The 19,731-nt window shown below is 35.4% G+C and overlaps 1 protein-coding gene across 2 annotated transcripts; it reads left to right on the top strand.

The window, feature by feature from the left end:
- The first annotated feature begins 9 nt into the window (after positions 1-9).
- Positions 10-13,941, top strand: opn7d (opsin 7, group member d). 2 transcript variants are annotated; one of them, XM_044119107.1, is made up of 6 exons: positions 10-132; positions 9,691-9,781; positions 9,878-10,040; positions 10,549-10,676; positions 10,777-11,111; positions 12,915-13,941. In XM_044119107.1, the coding sequence occupies exons 2-6, from the start codon at positions 9,691-9,693 to the stop codon at positions 13,389-13,391; spliced, it is 1,194 nt and encodes a 397-aa protein (XP_043975042.1). In that variant the 5' UTR covers positions 10-132; the 3' UTR covers positions 13,392-13,941. The 2 variants fall into 2 exon arrangements, with proteins under 2 accessions (XP_043975042.1, XP_043975032.1); XM_044119097.1 differs by lacking the exon at positions 10-132 and adding an exon at positions 4,115-4,355.
- The last annotated feature ends 5,790 nt before the right edge of the window (positions 13,942-19,731 follow it).

The raw sequence follows: 19,731 nt of genomic DNA on the forward strand, positions 1-19,731 counted from the left end.
CTTCTTCTTCTTCTTCTGTGTTTTCTGTTTTTGTTTTTCCTCCCAGAGACTGGTCAGATCCTCTCCTCCATGTCTGGCTCTCCACCTGGCCTCCATGAGTTTAATTGAGGACAAGCCATTCCTCCCTGGAAGGTAAGCAGCAGCGTCTGTTTCCACGGCATAACGGTGACTTTAGATATCAGGGAGGTTGATATATTTCATCTTTTTTGAATTTCCTCATGTGGTTTTAAGAGGAAATTAAAAATATATATAAAGATGATACAGCTGAAAACATGGATTGTGTATAATTTTAGGGAATTTTCTGCGATTTGTGTCTGACTGGGATGAAAGAGTATTTCCTGAAGGGCAGCTTGTTTCAGTAAAGTGGAGCCGGATTGTTCAGCCTGATGATTAGATGAAGTCAGAGACCTGACAGAAGACTGTGGGACCCCGCGCAGGATTAGTGACGAGGCGCTCTGATTGCACCTCTCTGCAACAAACAGCTGCTGCTGTTTGTCTTCCAGCCCATGTGGGAACCGTCACAACGGTCGACCGTTTCCAACGCAGCCGGGTCAACCTGATCCCAGGCGGCATGAATTGTTTGTTTGAATGTTTGCCTGCATAAACAAGCTGCTTGTTGTCGTTGCACAAACACATAACTGGGTTTCACTTCGGCTTCAACAGAAAATCAATACCTGTAGACGACGCTTGACTATTATGAGTAAGTGTGGCCTTAGAACTTGGAACAACTTTATTTAACAAAGTGATTCACATTCGGCTTTCAGGGATCAAAGCAAAGGCAGGAAGGAAACGTGAAACAGGATGTTTGCAAGAACTCGATGAATAGATTTGTGTGATTTAATGAAGCAGAAAATCACCGGTACAGAAACTTATAGCTGCTTCTAATCTGATGTATTTAATACTGCTGAGTAATTTTCAGTGATATTAATCAAGGACATGAAGGTCATTTAAGTTTTTGTGTTTAAATACTTAATTTTATCTGTTTTGTTGATATTTAAATAATTATACAATATCAATTAATTTTAAAAGGGTTAAAAATAGGGTTGAAATGACTAATTGGATTAATCATGATGAAATGATTACTACACTGCACAGTGAGCTGTTGCCTTGCAGCAAGAAGGTCCTGGGTCCAGGAAATATAGATACAACCAAGAGACCACGTAAAATGATCGGACGTTTGAGTAAAACTGATTTAAAATGAACTTTGTTCTTTTATTCTATGATCTACTGACAACATGTTTGTGTCGAGAGCACACATTTCCTGTCTGAAAGCAGGATTTTATGTACTTTGTTCTGAAAACCTTTAATTCTTTTGCTTACATTTTCAGTTTGAAAGCAAACAAGTACTAAAGGTTTTGAGAACAGAAGACATGAAATCCTGCTTTCAGACAGGAAACGTGTGCTCTTGACTTATGGCAGAAATATTCCCCCATATTTTGGCAAAATTACTGTGGTTAAGTTATGGAGTTAAATTTGTGTCACAATTATTCAATCAAAAAATTATTACAATTCAAAAAGTTTTGACTAGTTAAATTTTTTGATTGAGATATATATATTTTTTAAAAAATATACTCTTTTGCAAATCCAAAATTTTTGATTACAATTCTATTTTTTTTTTGTTTGACATGATTTTTTTTTTATTATTGAATAATTGTGAAACAAATTTAACTCCATATTAAGTGCTTAAATAAAAAATCTGCAGAAGGCAGAATTATGTTTTAATCCAGTTAATCGATTAATCATGAGAATAATCAATTAATTGTCATAATAATTTATATATCATCAAAAAATCAATAGAATAATTGATTAATCATCAGAATAATTATCAGAATAGCGGAATAATTGATTAATTGTTAGATTAACTGACAGGATAATCAAAAAAATCATCAGAATAATCAATTAATTGGCAGAAAATTTTATTAATTATGAGAATAATTGCCAGAATGAGTAATGTAATCAATAATCGACTATTAAAATAATTGTTAGTTGCAGCCCTACTCAGCCGTGTTTGATGTAAACTAATTCATCTTGACAAAAAAAGGTTTGAATTAAATCCATAAAACCCCAAACTCAACATGATATTCACACCGATTCAGAGTGTATTTAAATATCTGACTTTTTCCCATCGTTTCATTAAAGAAAATTAAAAACCTGCAGTAATAAAGCTCACATTACAGGCAGCAGCAAAGAGGTAGCCGGTGCTACTAGTTCTGTTCTGTACATGACAAATGGTGAATCCGGCCCTGCTGGGAATTCATTTATAGTCTGATTAGATCCTGTCAAGCTCTGCATCTTAAACACTTTAGGTGCGCTGCATCATGTGATCGCTCCCCTCAGACATTGCATAATTTATGTCGCAGCACGGTGCCGACGTTGGAAGGAGTCGCCTCCGATGGCCCTGTCATTCTGCCCAGGCTTTGTGTGAATATTATACAGTTTTGGCATTTGCTTGTCACTGACAGTCCCTCTCAGTTGAAGAGGCAGGCAGGGTGAATACAGTCAGCTTTAATCTCTCAAAGGTCTCCACAGGCTCTGGGGGACGTGCAACAAAGAAACCCTACATGTTTCTGAAACAACTTCCTGCTACATCTTTTTATATCGCTGGGAATTATAAGCCTACTAGATTATCACACACACAGATCGGGGTAGTATTTATTTGTCATTTAACAGCTGCTTTGTTGAATGTGATTGTCAAAACAAAAACAGCAGACAATTAGCAGCGAGTTTGAGATGAAAATTATTTTAGATCTAGTGGTTTGGAAACTGTGAAAAGTAGCACAGGAAGCATAAAAATGTTAGAGCTCTGATGAAAACATTGTTGGTGCCCTGAGGGGGCAGGAAGCCCAATTAAACCAAGCGTAAAAGATGCACTGTGACACATAACCTCCCAAAACACAAACACAAGATATGTCAAAGGCGCAAACTCTGAGGGCTGTCCGTGAACATACTGTACCATTACCACCATTGTGTAATCACTGGTGTTATTTAAGCAAATACAATCACTGATGTTGTTGCTGACGCCACTTTAAGACCATAAAGGTAGAAATGAAATTTAAAGGAGGCCTATTGTACAAACATCATATCTTGGTAAGTTTTTGTACTGCTTCTAAAAACAACCCAAGCACTAAAACAAAAAAACCCACCCAGCTGTTTTCTGGCAATAAGTTTGTGTTTTTTGGTGTTTGGAAAATGAGCGGCTTCACAAACGCTCCATTCCGGTTGTACTCAACTTCTTAGTTGAAAAAATTAACTGAAACGCCAAAAGGAGTCGGATTTTCCACTGGGAGACTGGGAGCAACTCCAACTACCCCCAGTTACAATCTGTAAGGCAGCTTTGCTTTTCAATATGGCCGCTCTTCATCACAACAGCAGTAAAATGTGGTTCAATTTACAGAGATGTATGTACCGTAAAAGTGAAGTTTGCTTATGGGAACCAAAGTTTAAACAGTACTTCTTCTGTTGGCAGATTATTTCCAATTAACATTGGAAAAATGTCTCGTCATAAATAAAATAATCTGCCAGTAGAACTTAAAACAAGCTCCTACATTTTGATGAAAAGTTACATATAAGTTAGTTCAATCATACTACGATGTTTGTGCTAGAAACTAGACCAAAAATACTTTGTAAGATTTTGTATTTTTGTAGTGCAGCATCCTTGGTCAGCTGGTTTTACTGCTGTATGCGCTGTACAATGGCTGCTGGAAAAGGAAAGTGATTTGTTGTTGACTTTACATCAAGAAACCACTTACTGGACTGTTGTTGGTTGTGCAGGAGGGTCTACTAATGCTCTTCAAAGATGTACAGTTGTATAACTGCACATCTGTTTGCAGCAAACGTAACCATTGAGCTGGGGGCGTGGCCAGCAGCAGCTTACTTGGATTTAAAGAGACAAGACGCCCTGAAACAACTCAAAGTAGGCAGAACAGAGCAGACTCAAATCTCTTTATCTAGGAACGATTCTGTGGAAAATAATGTTAAGATCATGTTTTGTATCCTGTTCAACAGGTCACCTTTAACTCCGACACAGATTTCCCTGCAGATGGCCGCTTACCGCCGCGCTCCCCGACCCTCAGCCCTTTAAATGGCCGCTCATTTCAGACGTTTATGAGTGACAGTCCTATTTTCAGTGCCGTCATAAATGTCACAGCATTAACGACACGAGACTTGTTGCAAACTCACGCAGAGCAGATTCCTCGTCATCCTGACAACAGGAATAAATTGCATCGGTTTGAGGCGTTTTCCTCGGCGTTTTCCAGGTTCAGGAGCGCCGCGGACGCCAGTCAGGAATGAAACGGCGGTTCTGCTGCGCGGCCGGCAGCCACTGCATGGTTTATGCTCGGTGTCACCATCTGGAGGTCAGCGCTCTTCTTTCACAGAAGGAATCTAATTAACTGGACATCATAGCTGCTCTGTCGTGAAATGTGGCTCTGCAGACCGTCGGTGGAGTTCAGCTGCTCTCCCTCGTTTTCAAACTGATGAGCTTTAGCTTCATCTCGTTCCTCGAATCTCAAACACACTTTGCTTAAATCAGATCATTTCAAAGACTAAATGATGAGTAAATACAGGAAGTGGTTTTCAAATGGTGATTTAATTGATGAGGAGGAAAAGGCCAGATGTGAAGAAGTAATTAGTCCTTCTTCTTAAAATGTGGATTAAATGTGGTTAGAAGAAATAAATCCTTTGCTTTGAAGCTGATTGACAACATCAGATACGAGAAACTCATCAAACTCTGAAGAAACTCAGGAATATGAGCAAAATGTGTTTGATGATCGCTGAAGCAGAAATGACATTTTTCACATTAATTTAGACAAACTTTTCCTCCTAATGACAAAATAAACAGTTGATTTTGTATTTATTTATTTTTGTCAAAATAGGAAATATGTGTAAATTGGGAAACACCTTTTTAACTTATAATGCTACAAAAAAAAAACAGTCTAAAGACTGAACTCCATCACAAAGAATCAGTGAGATTTCTATATTTCTACCTATTTATTTATAATTACCTCATATAAAATAAAAACATTTAATCTAAAACATGTTCACTGGAAAAGCGTATAAGCATGACCTGGAAATGATTAACGTTATAATTTATAATTTAATGTATTATTACTGTCACTTTTAATAATTTAATTAGACAAAAGCCAACAAAAACAACCAAAATGAGATAAAAACAGATAAAATTACTTTACTATCTATGGTAAATATTATGTGTACATCAATAAAAACTAATTAAAATTCTAAATCTTATTAAAAGAAATTTGCTTTGACAGGAAAAAAGAAAATGTTCAGAAACTTCATAAAATGTCTTGCAGAACTTCAAACATCAACAAAACACATTTAATAATAAAAATTATATAAAATCCTTCTGAGCCACAATCGAGACTGAAGATTTAATCTGAGCAGATTTGGGAGAAAATAATCCAGAAACTCTGAAGAAAGCCTTAAATTCAATGTCAGGTTAAAATAAAAATAAAATAATAAAATAAAATAATCACCTAAAATATAAAAAGCTTTTTAATTCAACATAAAAACACAAATTTTTAACAAGGAAATTAGAAAAACCTGTTTTTAACAAATCTTGTTAATTTGATTAGTGGAATAAAAACACAGGCAGCAGAGAATCAATTTTAATATGAATAAAAAACTAAAATTATTATTATTATTATTATTATTATTATTATTATTATTATTATTATTATTATTATTATTATTATTATTATTATTATGGACTGTAGATTTTCTTGTCCTGTAATGAGGATAGTTTGTAATTATTTTGTTTATGTAATATAATTTATTGATTGGTTCTTTACCACAGTATATTGAACAGGCATTAGAAAACCATAACACGGTTTTAATGACACATTTTTGATAATTATTGAGTCTGTAAGTCAGATATTTTATTCAATTGAGATCAGATTAAATAAGTATTTGCTTCTTCCTACTCCTTTTCAAACAGAAAACAGTGCTAAGCAAATTATTTTGCTCTCCGTTATAAATGCATGTTTTCTCTTGACCTACTGATTGTTTCCTTTCTTGTTTTTTAAAAATCTGTTTGAAATAAATAATTACATGAATGGATGTTTAGTAGAAAGGATCAGGATTCCTCTAACACTGTATTAAGTTAATTTACTAACTCCTTGAAATCTGTGTGCGATGCTAAGCTCTTCGTAGAGGCGGAACAGTTTTTCTTTGATCATTTTAAAATGTTGGATCAACGTTTCCTGTTGGAAACATTCGAAGATCCACCAACTTTTCAGCAGAGATTTGAACAGAACAGTGATTAATTATTGCAGCTGTTTTGTTTTCAATCCTGCTGCAAGAGCTAAAAAGTTTTGTAATTTTTTTCAAATTTTGTTTTAAATTGAGTGCATCTGGATTTAAAACAAAAACGGCTTTTCATCTTTTGCAGGGGATTATTTCGTTTTGTCATTATTCAAAGGAAATCTTTTTTCATTTGTTCCTCCATCTGACTGTGTGGGTTTGAAATACTGAGAGCAGCACAGAGAAGGTTGAAGAGTTAAGTCAAACTGTTACCACTGATGTGGTTTTAGTAATTCATTTACAGGATGCCTTTGGGAATATTTTCACAGAAAAGATGCCCAGTTTCAGGGGGTGTGACGACGACTAAAACTCACAAAACAAGAATAAGTTACGACCAAATTTTAATACTGCTGTCGAGAAAACATCAAAGATCAAATTTACGCAGCAAACAAACAATCATTCTGACATTTATTAGTCTCACCACAAGTTTCAAGCATCTAGTGTCCTGAGGTGAGTCTATAATAAATATAAATTGGGGTCTTAAAAATGCACAATATATACAACTGTACATCTTTGAAAATGATTAGTAGAGCCTCCTGCGCAATAAACAAGAATGCATCAAGTGGCTTCTGGATGGTAAGTTAACAACAACAAAACTCTTTCCTTTTCCAGCAGCCATTGTACAATGCGTACTGGTAAAACCAGCTGATCTGGGTTACTATACTGCAAAAACACAAAATATTACAAAGTATTTTTGGTCTAGTTTCTAGTACAAACATTGCAGTAAACTTGAAATTAGACAAAACTAATTAATATGTAACTTTTCAGCAAGATATAGGAGTTTATTTAGTTAATAATTCCTTAATATTGATGGAAAAGAACCAGCTGCATTTATTTAAAAAAATTTCTGTTAAAAGTGAAATAATCTGGGATAATCTAAGAAGAACTTTTTCATAGATATTAATAAAATATTGACCTAAAACAAGGTTAAACATCTTGCTGAAAAGTTATGTTAGTTTTGTCCTATTTCAAGTGTAATAAGATATTTGCACTACAAACCAGACCAAAATACTTGGTAGGATTTTGTGTTTTTGAAGTGCTTCAATTGTGCAAGAGCTGCAGTACAACATTTACCACTTTCCACATGCAATTAGTGTGTTTTGAAGTGGCTTAACGAACCAGTTGGCCATTTTAGTGATGCTTTCTGCCTCCTTCAGCGTCTGAACAACTTGCAGTTCTTAAATATAGTTTTATAATCCCAACAAAAACCAGAAATTCTACCAAAATGTAAACTTAAGTTAACCTCAAGTATACAAAGCACAAAACAGATCCCACATCACCTTTGTGTGTGTAAGAAAAGTGGAAAATAAAAAAAACTGCACATCTTTTCATGGCATTTAGGTGAGGAAGTTGCAGCTTAATTAGCACATCATCATCAGTTTCACCAGCAGTTTGTTGGCCTAAAATATAAAAATGTTTGTTACGATGCCAAAAAGGAAAAGACATCAGCAGCAACATCAGAGATGCAATTTGCTGTTGCACCTCAATCTGGTCAAACTATTTTAAGAGCTTCATTCTTAGGTGAGAATCACACCTAACAGGAAAAAATCCCAAACTCTAACATGTTACAGCTCATAAGAACAAGACAAAACGGGAGCAATTTGACAACTTCTGAAGGGTTTTGAACGAACATAAAGGTTTCAGACTGCATTTATTAAACCACTTCACTGCAGCAAGGTGACGTTTCAAACGCCGGCTCCTCATCAGACAGAGAGAGGTTTGATGAAGAGCCAAGTGTTTGAAGCGTCACCTTGCAATGTCATCAGCAGTGAAGTCATCGTGGAGTTCTGGGCCAATTTGTTCTGTCAGGATATTTCACCCTTCATGTTGCTCTGCATGTTTCTCTGTACACTTAGGTTTGAAAATGGGTTTGCAAACAGTAGGTTTTGTTACAATGTTATTTGGATAAATGAAACCAAGGCGAAGGGTTCTGATAATAATACTACATATTTTGATATCGACCCAATAACAAATAAATACAAGGCCAGTATCGTCAATACACTGCAAAAACATAAAATCTTACCAAGTATTTTTGGTCTAGTTTCTAATGCAACGTCTAGTAGTAAACATTAACTAATACAAAATCAATAAGTAGCATTTCAGCAAGATATTGGAGCTTGTTTTAGGTAAATAATTATTTAATAAAGGCAACAACATACCAGCTCCACTGGCAGATTATTTCACTTATAGTGAGACGTTTTTCCATGTGAAACAATCTGTTAGTGGAACTAGTACTTATTTTTAACAATATTAAGTAGTTATTTATTAAAAACTAACTCCTAAGTCTTGCAAATAAATTACTTGTAGGTTTTAATTCAAGTGCATTAAGACATTTTCACTAGAAATTAGATCAAAAATACTTGGCCAGACTTTGTTTTTGCATCGAGACTGAAATCTATAAAGTTTTTCATTATTTAAGTTTGATATGTTATCAAACTTTCAACATTCAAGTGTTTGTATATTTTTTCCATTAAGCTATTCTTTTAAATCCTAAAACACAATTTATCTACAGAATAACATAATTTACAGAAATATGGAAATATGGAGTGCATTTTTCCTAAATAAAGTGCAAATCAAGAGAAAATCTTTTCTGATCTGGAGTTGAGAAACTACAAAACAAAAATAGATAAATGTCAAGTTTGAATCTGAACTTTAAGTATTTATATTATCAGGTTGGCATCGATCCAATACTTTTACGGATAACAATGTTTTTAGTTTTATTGAATCATTTACTGTGTGTGATTAGTTTTTAATGACGTCCTGAAATCTCTTGTATTTTCAAACCTTTGAAGTTGAATTTAAATCAGTTCACAACCAGATAAACATTTGAAACTAGAAACTTACATACAGAAGAAGAAGATCACAACATTTTTTCTCACTATCTGATGTTAAATGTGATCAAACTTCTCTTGTTTTAGGTTGGATAGAATCACCAAAATTATTTCTCTTTGCTAAATGTCAGTAAACTTAGCAAGAATTTATTTATTTATTTATTTATTTATTTTTAAATTTAGTAAAAAATGTATTAAATTTTCTGACATTTAGCAAATAGAAACATCTTTGGTAATTCTGACTGACCAAAGCAAGAGACATTTGGTCTGATTTAGCTTCAGACAAAGGAAAAAAACAAATATATGCGTCTTCTTATTTGCTGTGTGTAAACTTCTGGTTTCAATTGAAACAATTTAAACCACAGCTTGAAATAAATGTTTTGTTTTTTTATTATTATGACCGTGTTTGACCGTTTTCCACTGCTTACAATCAACGCTTCAACATCAATCTACTGTAGAGTTCCAGTAAATAAATTCTCCAGTCATTTAAAGCATTATTTGTGATGATCTAATTTGTTTGGTTGTGCAAACATTTTAGATGGGAAATGCTTCAGACGCAGCCTCTTTGTTTGCCTCGAGCATCTCGAAGGAGCACGACATCCTCATGGGTTCCGTCTACAGCTTGTTTTGTGAGTGAACACAATGATCCGATGTTTGCCACGCTGATATGTTTCCTGACATTTAGTCTTTTCGCCATCCTGCTTTTTCTTTCTTTTCTCCCAAAGGTATCCTGTCCCTCATAGGCAACTGCCTTCTGCTGCTTGTTGCTTTTCACAAGAGATCAACTTTGAAACCAGCAGAGTTCTTCATCATCAACCTCTCCATCAGCGACCTTGGGATGACCCTGTCTCTGTTTCCACTGGCGATACCGTCGGCCTTTTCACACAGGTATCTCGTTGTCATTTTTAGTAAACAAGTTGATTTTAATTAAAAAGGACAAACGCAGACAATTCAGATTCCCACTTTTATTTATTTTTTTTAACAGAAAACAGGATGCAAGTTATCGATTATTGAACTAATCTAAAGTGGACTGATTTTATCAATCGACTAACTGAACTTAAGAAGCTTTTTGAGTGTTTATATTTCAAAACAGAACCGTATAAAGAGCATTTTGCATCCCACAGCAGCAGCTGTTTGAACTGTTTCTCTTTTCTGTTTTGTTATGGCGCCGCCGCCATCTTTGTTTTTATCAACCGCCTAATATGACCAGCGGCGCCCTCTGGTGGATGGCGGCCAAACTACAACACTAAAGGAAGGTCTAAGCGGGCTTTATTAGTTAATCGATTGGAACTAATTTTAATATTAGAAGCCATTAATCCCCAGTAGAGATCCATCATGAGATTGGAATTGATTTTTAGCAGCAGGCATATAGCCGTCTCGTTTCTCATGTGTGCAGGTGGCTTTTTGGAGAAATTACCTGCCAGCTTTATGCCATGTGTGGAGTGTTGTTTGGTCTCTGCAGCCTGACAAACCTCACTGCCCTCTCCTTGGTGTGTTGCCTTAAAGTCTGCTTCCCTACTTATGGTGAGGACATAATAAAGCAACAAGCACATTGTTTTTTGTTTTAACTCTGCAGACTTTCATCTCTAATCTAGTAAAGTCTGTTTTATATTTACCTTCACAGGGAACAAGTTCTCGCCCTCACACGCCCGCCTCCTGGTGGCCGGAGTGTGGTGCTACGCATCTGTGTTTGCGGTGGGGCCCCTGGCACAGTGGGGGCATTACAGCGCTGAACCTTACGGCACGGCCTGCTGCATTGACTGGCACGCACCCAACCAGGAGCTTTTAGCTTTGACATACATAGTCTGCCTTTTCGTCTTTTGCTATGCACTGCCCTGCACCATCATCTTCCTCTCCTACGGTTTCATTCTGCTGACAGTGCGGGGATCGCGTCAGGCGGTTCAGCAGCATGTGTCACCCCAGACCAAGACCACCAATGCACACGCTCTCATAGTGAAGGTCAGAGGATGTGGCTGTCACTGATGCAGAGGCAACACCGAGTTCATGGTTTTGCAGTTGACAGAACTTAAAGGGCACCTATTATAAACAGGTTAGGATAGGTCTATGGGCTATACCAGGGGTCTCAAACTCCAGTCCTGGAGGGCCACTGTCCTGCAACTTTTAGATGAGCCTTTGCTGCACCACACCTGAGTAGAATAATTAGATCATTAGCAAGGCTCTGGAGAACTGATCTACACAACGACGAGGTAATTAAGACATTAATTCCAGTGTTTTGTACCTGTGACACATCTAAAAACTGCAGGACTCCGGCCCTCAAGGACTGGAGTTTGAGACCCCTGGGCAATACAAAATATGTCTATTAATTTTATTTGATAATTAGATTTTATTCTGCCTATTTTGAGCTGTTTTAGGGTGTCTTGTCACTTTAAATCCAAATAAGCTCCTGCTGGCCACGGCCCCAAACTCAACCTTTACACTCACACATAACATTACTGGAAACAGATGTGACCGTAACATCTAGGACCCTGAATTAGACTCAAAAGCAGAAGAAGTACAGCCTCCTGCACAACCAACAAAAATGCAGCAGCTGTTTACTGAATGGTAAGGATATTTTCACACCTGATAGTCCGGTAGTCTCGGTTCCATTTGGGACCAAAGTTGCTTCAATTTTCAACTCCAGCGATTTGCTTTTACTGCCTTGAGTCAAATGATCCAAACTAATTGAAAAGCCTATTCCACTCGTCGCCAGTGGAGGCGCTGTACCAAGAACTACAGAAGGAAATGACGCAAAACTTCAGAAGAAGACAATGAGCACAACTTCCATCTTCACAAAATTCAAACAAAAATTTTGCAGTTGGATTTTTCTTTTGTCTTCGGTAAAAGACCAGAAGCCATTTCTCCTGCTAGCACGAGACTCTTGCCTTTGTTTTGTCTGCATCAAAGTTCGACTGGACATTCACACCTTCACAAACGAACCGGACTTTCTAGACAAACAAACTGGAGTTTGACTAAGGCAGACTAAACAGGGCTGGTGAGAATACACCCTCAGTCAACAACAAAACGTTTATCTTTTCCAGCAGCCATTATGCAGCGCTTATAGTGGTAAAACCAGCTGACCAAACTTGCTGGAACCTTTCAGGTTAGTTACTAGGTAGGTTTTTTCTGAACACTCTGGCTGTCTTTAGAAGCAGTCGAGACCAAAATGAAAGTATAAAAACGTGCAAAATGTGAATTTTGCATAATAGGTCCCCTTTAAGGATGTACTAGGTTTTACTTGCTTGTTTTTGTCATGTCTTTTGCATTTGCAGCATTAAAAATTACAGAAAAGAGACAAGGAAATCAATATTTGCTTTTGTTAAAGTGTTGTGAAACCAAACTCAGACTATAACAAATTTAAACCGGATTTTATGTGATACACCAACACAAAATAGTTCTTTACTGTGAAGTGGTAGATCATATAGATGGTTTTCTAAATGTTCTGTGCACTTGCACTTACAGTTATTAAATGCAATGCAATCAATTGGCATCTAAAGTTACTAAATATTTTAGCCACAGGAATTCCCTGAAACAAAATGTTTGCCAGGCTTTTCTGTATCTTAAAGGATTTTAGGTCAGTCATAAGCTAAATGCTGTTAAAGCCAAGACTTTTGTTACTGGTTTGTGATGTATTATGACATAAAATCCCCATAAAACTGAAGTTTGTGATTGTAAGGAGATAAAATGTAAAAAAGCTAAATAGTTTTCCAATGTGTAGGTCATTATCTGTCTGCTTTTCTGCTTGCATTGCTGCGTTCCCCACAGCTGTCCATAGCAGTGTGCATTGGTTTCCTGGGAGCCTGGTCCCCCTACGCTGCCGTGGCGATGTGGGCTGCTTTCGGAGACGCCACAACCGTCCCTCCTGTTGTGTTCGCCCTGGCCGCAGTGTTGGCCAAGTCTTCCACCATCTACAACCCAATGGTCTACCTGCTGTGCAAGCCCAATTTCCGCGAGTGTTTATGTAGAGACACGTCTACACTGCGACAGATGATCTACAGGGGCAGTCCACAGCCGCAGGAGCGATTCAGCTTCACTCCACAGCGCAACAAGGACACGAGTGCCTCCACAAGGTTCTCAAACGGTCAGCAGGAAAGCTACGGGGCGTGTCTGAACTGCACCGAGAATGCAGCGCTGTGTCATGCGACCGCTCCGCAGAAGACTGCCTGCGTCCTGACGGGATCCACCTACACCGAGGTGACAGTTAGTCAGCTCTCAGCCACACCAGGAACAGATTTCATCTAACAGAGCGACTTGCTTCAAACACTAGAAAAGACCTGATGTAACCTGTTTCCTACTCAATCTAAACACCATGGCAACTCCACAGGACTGCAATGAGCTGCTGTGGAATCCTGAAGGACTGAAATTACAAATCTGCACTGGTCTGAGTCAGCCTGAACAGATTTACCACTGACATTTATGTTTGTCTCAAGGTTTACTTCACTTTAAGGTTGCTGGTGGCTTTATTTTATCCAACAGACATTTAGGACTCAAAATCTGTAAAAACTAAGACAGTGGTGCTACTGCTGGATCAGGGACACTTTGTTTCCCTTGTAAAAGAGGAAATACAGAGACACGGGAGATCACATGATAAGAAAGGTAAATGTGCAGCTGTAAAGTGTTTCTCAACTTAAAATCACAACTTCCTGTTGAGTTGAACACCTCTGTGTGAATGTGATGTAATCATTACAACTAGGATTCATTAAAAAAGAAACTTCTTTGGTAACAAACGCAATGCAAAAACACTAAATCTTACCAAGTACTTTTGGTCTAGTAAATATCTTGGTACACTTGAAATGAGACAAAATTTACTTACAAGTAACTTTTCAGCAAAATATAGGCGCTTGATGAAAAAGTGCAGATTATTTCACTTATAACATGAAAAAACGTCTTGTTATAAGTGAAATAATCTGTCAGTGGAACTAGTACTTTTTCATCAATATTAAGGAATTATCGACTTTATACCGGCTCCTATAACTTGCTGAAATGTTTGTAGGATTTTGTGTTTTTGCAGTGTACACAAATATCATCATTGCACCATTTTCTGCTTTTCTGTAAGATCTGACCAGCCGGCTCAGATTTTGAGCAATTTCTTTTTTCTTTTTTATTTTAATGCTGCCATTTTTTTGTGGTTTCCATGGATTCTGGAAACAAGTTTTGGGTGTAATATTGTCTAATTGTGAGGAATTTAGGAGATTTTGTGGAACATAAAGTCCTGTTTTGATTTTGAAGTATGTGAGTTGTTTCTAATCTCCTGAAGTTCTGAATGCGTGTTTGGATCAAGAGTGTGAAATTTATCGCATTCTTCAGCTGTGTCACGTTTGTGGTGATGTCATTTTTACTTCTTATTCAAAAATTTTTATCAGCTGACAGTCCAAAGTGTGAGTGGCTAAATAATTATAAACCAAAGTAATCAGAAAGTAAGTTGAGCCGCCAGTTTCAAGCATCCAGCATCCTGACGTGAGTCAAGCATCTGTAAAAACCGAAAGTAGTCTTACCCTTGGTTGATTTACATTTACACTTGAACATGATCCAAAAAAATCTGTGGATTGATCTAAAGATTAGCGTTATGGCAAAGAGGTCTGTCAATCTCAACGACTTGGATCTCATCACTGAAGATAAACTGTCAAAATATCAACGGAAACATATAAAGGGATGTGATTGTTGTAATGCCAATAATTTCCACTGATTGTTCCGGAGGGTATAAATAGTTTGGCATGCCACTTGTTAATAAAATCTACCTAAAGAACTGATAAATTAACTGATTTTCAAATGTAACCTATCTTTATATTGTTTTAATATCTTTAGCAAGATGCCTGTCTTCTAGAAACAAGCGTCTTGCTTGAACGGAAAAAAAGTAAAATCTTCCAGCAGTATGAATATTTAGCTGAATTGTACATGGCGTGTGGAAACTGCAGCTCTGATAGAGTCACATTTTTCAACTAGTCCAAATAAGTAAGTAGTTAATGATCAAATTGTGTCAACGACGACGGTGAAGTGGCATTACTTTCCTGTGGCATTTAAACCAAAGGTAGAAACAGAGTAGTGTGGTGGGAGAATAAGGACTTTAACACGAGAGAAAATCAAATGTAATGAGTGAATCTGTCAATAAGTGAGTGTTTTTAGTTCTGATGCAGTTAACAAATAGAAAAATAACATTTTAATGTTTCAACTGTTGCATTTCCATTGACCATAAAACTGTGAAAATTGGAATTATAAAAGTAAATTTGCTTTATATAAAGAACTCATGCTTTAGGAGCATTAATGCAATGGAAACACTTTTTTCTCATCTCATGTTCAAAAGCTACTGGTGGAAAAGACGAAGTTGACGACAGGAAATGGCAGGAGGACGATGGCGAATCACTTTTTTTAATGACTTAACACCTGAACAAACTTATTCATCATGTGTGATTTTAATTTAATTTCTTTTTTAATGGAAACACACAATTGCGAAATTCAACATCAGTGGAATATCAATAAAGTTTTGCGCATGTTGATAATGGAAACGCAGCTAATAACTGATCAGACCCATTAAGAGGAAAACTGATCGATTCCAATTTTTACTTGGTTAATTTGTGTTTTTCTACTTTCAGGCTCACTGCAATCAAACCATGTGAATAAAAAAGTAGATTTGTGTTAAGATAAGTTAGATTTTACACACACAACTAGAACATGCTAACCAGATAGAATTTACAGATTTTTATATCATTGCAAAAAGAGGGAAAGACTTTTTAAAAAATTTTAAATTTGGATTTCCAAAGTAGTTTACAAGCTGAAAAAGATAGATTTACTGTAATAATTGTTTAAATGTTTTTCTTTGATCCAAGCACATCAGGGCTACTTATCATGTAAAACAGATTCCACTGCAGCTCCTTTCATTGCTCATCTTTCCTGGCAACTAATGTGAATAAAAGCCTTAAACTGAAATGATGCAGGACATCATCATTTCTGATGATGTCCTGCATCATCAGAAATGATGCAGAACATCATTCCTGATGTCCTGCATGCTGCTCCCAAAATCTGCTTTCCTACAAATTAGAAACACATTTAAATCGATTTTCTTTATTTATTTTTTTCACTGCTGTGTGGCTTTATGTGTATGTAAACATGAGCATAAGTAATGCTATTATTGACTAATTAAAAAAGAATCTTGTAAAACTTATTTAATAAAAAAGACATAACAAACTTCCGGTTTGGTATTCTCTTATTTCTCCTAAAGTAGGGAAAGTATAAGTCTTTTATTAGGATGGACTCCAAATGAACACATCTTCTTCTAAATTTAATATTTCTAAATCAATACTTGAAGCTGTTACATTGCATGATAAATATATATAAAGAAGAAGCTTTAGATTTCTCAGGTTCTTGGTTCTTTTTGTGAAAGTAAATCAATATTTGAAACCTCTTTGATTTCATGTTGCTTAGGAAACTGTTCATTACCTGGAGAGTCCAGCATCTTCAAGTTCATTCAGTAATCTATTTTTCTTCAAAAAAGGAGAGTGTCGACAAAATAGGAGGCAGCTATTTTATTCTAAACAATATTAGAAAAGTGAGAGACACAACAGGAGGAGGATGTACTTTTGGAGAGAAGGGATTGACTCCGACTAATTTTTAATGTTTAGAACCTGAAAAGTGCAAATCTGCTTAAATTTAAGAAAATATTATCAATAAGCTAATTTATTTCACTAATTCTGCTCACAAAGTGAAATCATGTTTGATATAAAGATACACTGATCCACTTTTTCCACTTCTGATACCGATACTGATATCTGAAATTTAGTATTGGTCGATACCGATACGATACAGAAAAACAGCTGAAACTATTTCAACTTCCAGAAAACTGCAAAAATGCTGAAACACTGAGATCCTTTAAACCAGGGGTCAGCAACTTTTACCGTTCAAAGAGCCAGCAGTCCAGCTAAATAAAACTCATTTAGCTCCACAAATGTTACATAATAAAAGCCATTTTTAAATTTTTTATCTACTATGGAACATTTGTTATTTTTAAAGAACCACCATTTTAGTTCTATTTTTCAGTTTTATATACAGAAAAACTATTTATTTTTTTTTTGCAAAAAGAGATATCGATGATAATACTGGCAAAAGAAAAAAAAGTAAGTTGTTTTCAATATATATATATATATATATATATATATATATATATATATATATATATATATAGTTTTCAGCCATTGTGGAAGGTTCAAAGAGCCGCAGGTTGCAGACTCCTGCTTTAAACCACGGCTGAAAATCAAATTTATTTAGAGTTGCTTTCTATTAACAACTAGAACATAATAAATTGTTGTCTGTTTTTCATCTCTTTTCTTTCTTTAAATTCCTGCAGGAACAAATTTTCTGATCTGATAATGAATTTTAATAAACATCACAATGAATTCAGCTCAGAAACATTTAGTGTGAACAGGACATTAAATTAAACATTTGCCTTAATACACAAGAGTCAGATCAATGTAACGCACTTCCAAGCTGCTAAGCATTCTGGGAAATACTCCCCACTCCTGTCTTTTTCATTCAGTTTCTTTAAGTGCTAACCTAAAAGCTCTAGTTTATTCAACTCTTGGAGGTTTGACAAAATGAATAAAATGTTAACATAACTTACTGCTGTAGGTTTATCTTTCACAAACCGACACATTTAGGTTCAAAATATAAAACTGGGTAAATTTATTTGACTTAAAGAGTAGAACAAAGTAAACACGACTTAATGCGGCTCAAATGTTTTGCAGCTGTTCTGCATTTCCTGGAGTAAAATCAATACTATTTTGATTTGAACTGTCCATATGATAGTTTGATGTTCAGCTGAAAACCTTCAGTGACTTATTCTACAGTATTACATACGATTTCTAGAAGCAACAGAAACAGTTGACTGTTGGTAAACATTATGTTTTGTGTTTTCTCTAAATCTTGAATAAAATTCTGATTAGTGCCTCCATTTATTTGGAGAACATGAGGTGACAAAACCCATTTAAAACTTACTGTAAATATCTTGCAAAATCCACTAGAAAATAAAACAACAGAAAATCTTACGGAATGGATTATGAATATTTAAATTTTTATAGACAATAAAGATTAAACAATTTAACAAATAATTACAGATAACAAGTTGATGAGATATATAGCAGTAAATTAATAATCTACTGTAAAGGAAAGCTAGAATCTGACCAGTTTGCACAATAATGTGCTTAAAGTTTTTTGGGGGTTTTTTTAAGCTAGAGCGCCCTCTACTGAATACAAACAGAAGCGAACAAACAAGACATCCACCAAACGTCTTGTTTTTCCATAAACTTGTTTGTTCTGCAAAAAGACTGGATTACCCTACGTATTCAAGTTTTAATGCTTCAATTTGTGCAGTGAAAATTGACATTTTGTTAGTTTATTGGGCATGGTGATGACTGTTATTTATTGCCAAAATCTTTATCCATTTGAAAAGTTCACCTAATTTAAAAAAAGAATTTTCAAGTTTTAACATTTTAATTGCACAGCAATTGACAAGGAACTCCCAAGATCTTAACACATTGAGAAAAAGTTTTGAAATGTCATTCCATTCAGATAAATCCCAGGCATAAACTAGGATTTATGTCTACTGCAAAGAAAAGCTAGAATCTATCCCTTACAAAATAAACATGAGTTTATTGTGTTTATTTATTGCGTAAACATTATGGTTTAATGATTTTCATTTTTCTTTTGCTCATCACTTTGTAATCTGTCTTGAAATGTGCTATTTCACTCTAAACATTGTTTTTTTCTTTGAATATACATTTGTTATTATTCCTTAGAGAGATATGTAGCCTACATTCTTTTACACTCCTTAAAAATAATAACATTGCTTTTATTAACTAAATTTATTTTCCTATTTAATATTGATATTATTAGTGGCAATCTAGTATTTTGATCATTATTACTTCTTGTGAATTTCTTTAGCCCATTAGGCAACCCTATTAAATCTGACTGCTTTACAAATGCCTACAGCAACAAATGCAAACCTCCAAACGAAGAACTAGACTTTTAAACAAAATGGACTTAACATGTATTTATTTTCTGTACTTTAAACAATATTACCAAAAATAAAAAGAGCTGTTAAGCTCTAATAGCTTAACGGGACCTATCTAATAATCTTTTGCCATAACGTTTCTGAAATGAATAAATACTTACTGCTGCTTTGAAGATGTTTTGTTTGTTTTATAGAATATGCGGTGTTAACGCTTGCAACTCGGAAGTCCGCCATCTTTGTTCTGATCGGCATACAGGCATTCGGCTATTTTTGTCTTGCGCAATATCCAACAGATGCAAATTGTCGTTTCTTATATAACAGTTACAGGGAATATACAGACACAGGGAAGTGTCTTAGAGTCGAATCAAGCCGAAAAATCTCGAATATGACTCAAAACTTCCAAGCTTCCTTCTAGTCGAGGGAGACGTTGACGCTGATCATTTATTTATTTATTTATTTATTTATTTATTTATTTATTTATTTATTTATTTATTTATTTATTTATTTATTTATTTATTTATTTGCCTCGTTAATATAATAGATATCTACGCTCCTCGTCTTTATTCGAGCAATAAAAGAATT

Source organism: Gambusia affinis, linkage group LG01, assembly GCF_019740435.1.
Source record: "Gambusia affinis linkage group LG01, SWU_Gaff_1.0, whole genome shotgun sequence".
NCBI lineage: Eukaryota > Metazoa > Chordata > Actinopteri > Cyprinodontiformes > Poeciliidae > Gambusia > Gambusia affinis.

Excerpts from the sequence above, each read along its gene's own strand:
- opn7d (XM_044119097.1), top strand. The coding sequence starts at position 4,287 with ATGAAACGGCGGTTCTGCTGCGCGGCCGGCAGCCACTGCATGGTTTAT. Across the intron at positions 4,356-9,690 it reads CTCGGTGTCACCATCTGGAG|ATGGGAAATGCTTCAGACGC; the intron begins GTCAGCGCTCTT and ends CAAACATTTTAG. Across the intron at positions 10,041-10,548 it reads CCGTCGGCCTTTTCACACAG|GTGGCTTTTTGGAGAAATTA; the intron begins GTATCTCGTTGT and ends TCATGTGTGCAG.